This window comes from Eptesicus fuscus, chromosome 6 (assembly GCF_027574615.1).
Source record: "Eptesicus fuscus isolate TK198812 chromosome 6, DD_ASM_mEF_20220401, whole genome shotgun sequence".
NCBI classification, from domain to species: domain Eukaryota; kingdom Metazoa; phylum Chordata; class Mammalia; order Chiroptera; family Vespertilionidae; genus Eptesicus; species Eptesicus fuscus.
In genome coordinates this window covers 84,264,425-84,269,202 of record NC_072478.1, presented here as the reverse complement: position 1 = coordinate 84,269,202, position 4,778 = coordinate 84,264,425, and the positions used below count along the sequence as shown (strand labels likewise).

General features: G+C 42.2%; 1 protein-coding gene across 1 annotated transcript; it reads left to right on the top strand.

The window, feature by feature from the left end:
* The first annotated feature begins 2,831 nt into the window (after positions 1-2,831).
* LOC103289615 (eukaryotic peptide chain release factor subunit 1-like) lies at positions 2,832-4,231 on the top strand. The gene is given in 2 exon segments (XM_054716747.1): positions 2,832-2,919; positions 3,033-4,231. Coding segments are annotated over 2 exon segments (1,287 nt in total).
* Positions 4,232-4,778: the final 547 nt, after the last annotated feature.

Genomic DNA, 4,778 nt, shown 5'->3' with positions numbered 1-4,778 from the left:
GGGCTCCATAATCATTCTAAACTCAGCTTCTTTCCTGAAAGTTAAATGAATGGTAAGGTTGTAAATTTTGAAATCATCATATACAAATTTGAAATGATTCAAACTTTCATTTTTGCCTCATACAAATTTGGTCAGCATAAACTCCATTGGTTCCTTTGAGTTGCAAGGGTTGTGTGAAAACAGCCCCCTGCAGTTCTGTGACCTGTTATACAGGGTAGCAGTTAAAGTGGGGCCATGTCTGAGAGCCGGACCATCTGGATTTAAATCCTGGCTCTTCCACTTACTAACTGTGGAACATGAGCAAATTAACCTCAGAACCTCAATTTCCTCATTGGCAAAACGAGATACTAAGAGGACCCATCTTAAAAGGTTATAAATGAGCTCTTAGGACAACTGGAAATATATGCTCAGTTTTTGTGTTGTATTATTTCGAAGACAGCTTTGTTTTGGTCTATTTGTGAGTACGACAGTGCTGGGTATTTTACATAGAATTCACGTTCTGTGCTGCCCTGGCTTTGGGGACAGAATGACAGTGACAGGCTCCATCTCACCTCCTAGCTCATATTCTCACTCATGATATTTCTCCTGAGCCTTTGAAGAGAACACAATTCCTTTCATGTTCCAAGGAAGGTTTACAGGATGGTTGCATCAACGTATTGGCTCAAGTGAGAGCTGTTGGAGGCCGGGTTGCTAACCTCATCCTTTCCCTGTGTGTTCTCCTGACTCACGCTGGAGTCTGAGAAGCAGATCCTTTCAAAGGCTTGAAGCACTCAGACCTTGTATCCAAAGAGTCACAAGGGAGGACTCATCTTTGGGAAAGTCACCAACGCCCAGCCTGCTGAATTACGTGTTATCAATTACCTGGAGGGATCCTGGGGAGCACTTCTCATGCTACATGCCAGAACCACCTGGGGAAAATTTTTTTTAATTATATATATAATAATATTCATATACTGTGTGCATACATATGTGCATGTGTCTGTGCGTATACTTGAGCCCCTCTATAAGACTACTGAATTAGACTCTTCATAGCTGAGACTTAGTAACCTATATTTTTTTTAAAAATTGATTTTTAGAGAGAGAGGAAGTGGGAGAGAGAGAAACATCAATGTGAGAGGGAAACATTGGTTGGCTGCCTCCCGGATGCGCCCCTGCCCCACACACACTGAAAATAGAGCCTGAAACCAAGGCATGTGCCCTGGCCAGGAATGGAACCAGCAACCTTTTGGTGCATGGGACAACGCCCAACCAACAGAGCACCACAGGCCAGGGCAGTAACCAGTACTTTTTAAAGTTTCCTAAGAACCTCCTGGTGTTCAGTTAGATGTTGGAGCTACTATTCAAAGTCAGTGATTCTCAACACCCTGTGACATGTCTCGCATCATGTCCTAGATTTAAAGAGTGTCAACATTTATGTAAGATCCGTTGTCATAAGTTAGGGTGGACTTGAGGTTATCCCCTGTAATGAAGTCACTCTCCCTCACTCTAATGCTTCCTCGCATGGAGAGAAAAGGGAGTTATAATGCTGGCGCACAAACTGGCATCCTGTCTAATCTCTGCAGGAGTCTTGAGTGAGTGAGTGCCAACTGATGGATGGTTGGCACATGTGGTTGAAATATTGCTTTACTTATCAGAAAATAATCGGGTGGGAGGGGGCTATTTTCAGTAGCTAGTACAATGCACTCATGAGATATGAATTACTTACCATAGTCTGCAGCAGACCAAAGGCATGTTCTCCTATGGGCCAGAAGGACCATCTTATCTTTGAAGCAGGAGCCTCACTGGCATGAAGCCACTCGCACTCCACCATCCAGCTCTCTTCAGTGCCTCTGTAGGTTTTCCTCTGTGCCTGCTCACCTGGGATGGCTTCAGCCAAGGACTCGTAAGAGACGGAAGAGGAAATAGATATGAAACAACACAAGAACAATAGATTCCTTTAGTATCTCCATCCTCCCTGTGGTCCACCGACCCTGCAATACTCCTTTTGCATCAGTGATCCCTGGACCAGTTGTTAGGGTGTGAAATTAAAATAGAAATACCACAAAGGGAGGAGAACCTACTACCTAAAATCAAGCTCTCAAAAGGCGGCGAAATAGGCAGGGGCTGAGCAAGGCGTCCATGCCTTTAGCCGCACCAACAAAATCAAACCCAACGTGCAGCCAAAGCTTTCTGGGTCACTTCCATGTTTTATTAAACAACACACAGCCTGTCAGGCCGTGTAACTGGCGCTGCTTTCTGCACAGAGACCAAGTGAATTCAAAGAGCCACTCAGGCGAGTGGCAACCTCATACTTAGGTCTTTCTACCCACACTGGTCATGTTTCTATGTCCCTCTGCACACACTTCTAACCCGAAACACATGCTTATGTGCTATGTGATCTGTAAAAACACATGAACTCTCACAGAGCAGAATGCAATTAATCTGAAGTAGAATCACAAACACTTAATAAACAAAAACATGAAAAAAGGTAAGATAGGTTGCTGATTACCAAACTAGTTATGTGTTTTGTACCACATCACAGCACACATTTTCTAATTTGCTTATGAAGGTATTCAAAATGACAATTTCCAGAATACTCTTATTTAACTGATCTGCACCAACTTCTGCTTAGGCATTTTTACTTTAGGACAGATACTATTATCACCTTTAAAAAGCAACCTCTTTGCCCAGCTGCTATAGCTCAGTGATTGAGTGTCAACCTATGAACCAAGAGGTCACAGTTCCATTCCAGGTCAGGGTGCATGCTCAGGTTACAAGTTCAATCCCCAGTGTGAGGTATGCAAGAAGCAGCCGATCAATAATTCTCTCTTAAGGGAGGAGGAGGTGAGAAGATGGCAGATGACCCCAATGCTGTGGATAGGAATGTGGAGATCTGGAAGATCAAGAAGCTGATTAAGAGCTTGGAGGCAGCCCCCAGGGCAGTAGAAGAGGGAAAGACAGAGAGAAACATCAATGTGACAGAAACACATTGATTGGTTGCCTCCTGCACAAGCCCCGACCAGGGCCCAGGCCAGGGAGGAGCCTGCAACTAAGCAATGGCACAAGCATGGTATCATTGATCATTCCTTCCAAAGACCAGATTTCATGAGTGGCAAAAATGTTAGCAGATGAGTTTGGAACTGTGTCTAACATTAAGTCACGAGTAAACCGCCTTTCGGTCCTGGGAGCCATTACATCTGTACAACAAAGACTCAAACTTTATAACCAAGTACCTCCAAATGGCCTGGTTGTGCACTGTGGTATAATTGTAACAGAAGAAGGAAAGGAAAAGAAAGTCAACATTGACTTTGAACCTTTCAAACCAATTAATAATGCAGCATTGTATCTGTGTGACAACAAATTCCATACAGAGGTTCTTACAGCACTACTTTCAGATGACAGCCAATTTGGCTTCATTGTAATGGATGGTAGTGGTGCACTTTTTGGCACACTCCAAGGAAACACGAGAGAAGTCCTGCACAAATCCACTGTAGATCTCCCAAAGAAACATGGTAGAGGTCAGTCAGCCTTGCGTTTTGTCCGTTTAAGAATGGAAAAGCGACATAACTATGTTCGGAAAGTAGCTGAGACTGCTGAGCAGCTGTTCATTTCTGGGGACAAAGTGAATGTGGCTGGTCTCATTTTAGCTGGATCTGCTGACTTTAAAACTGAACTAAGTCAATCTGATATGTTTGATCAGAGTTTGCAATCAAAAGTTTTAAAATTAATTGATATATCCTATGGTGGTGAAAATGGATTCAACCAAGCTATTGAGTTATCTACTGAAGTCCTCTCCAACGTAAAATTCATTCAAGAGAAGAAATTCATAGGATGATACTTTGATGAAATCAGCCAGGACACGGGCAAGTACTGTTGTGGAGTTGAAGATACACTAAAGGCTGTAGAAATTCTAATAGTCTATGAAAATCTGGATATAATGAGATGCATCCTTCATTGCCAAGGCACAGAAGAGGAGAAAATTCTCTATATAACTCCAGAACAGGTGAAGGATAAATCTCATTTCCCAGACAAAGAGACAGAACAAGAACATGAACTAATTGAGAGCATGTCCTTGCTGGAGAGGTTTGCTAATAACCATAAAAAATTTGGAGCTACATTGAAAGTTGCCACAGTTAAGTCACAAGAAGGATCCCAATGTGTGAAAGGAATTGGAGGTATCTGGCGGTACTGTGTAGATTTCCAGGGAATGGAATACCAAGGAAAAGACCACAACTTTTTTTTATCTCAATGACCACTAGGTAGTCGACATGGGTCAGCAAAATGTGCCTCACCCTCCAGCATCCAACCCAAGGAGCATACCCGTGGTGGAATCCAAACAGATCCTTGCCTTACAATTGGAACATTTCCAGAACTTAATCCATGAGCATTGGATACTGAAAAGAAAACGGAAACAAAACCAGACCCAACCCTACACTTTGGTTTGTCATGGTGTCAGCGCAGCAGCAGCCTACAACTAAGTTCCTAAATGCCACTTTGGATTAATTTAAAGAAGAATCCCAGTTTTTACTTTTACTCGATGGTGAAATTGGTTGCTCTTTTATTTTATGGAGAAAAATGATTTTTTTAACCTTCATACATAGAAGCAAAAATACTTTAACTGCTGTAAACCTTCAAAAGTTAATAGAAATAAGATCATACTGAATTGTTTCTTATTTTGATTGGAAAAAAATAAATTGCTGCATTTCACAGTGACGCATTTACATGGCATTCTCGGCTTAGACTGCATAAGAAATATATGTGGTGAAATGTTGGGGGAAAAATAATCATTGATGATTCTG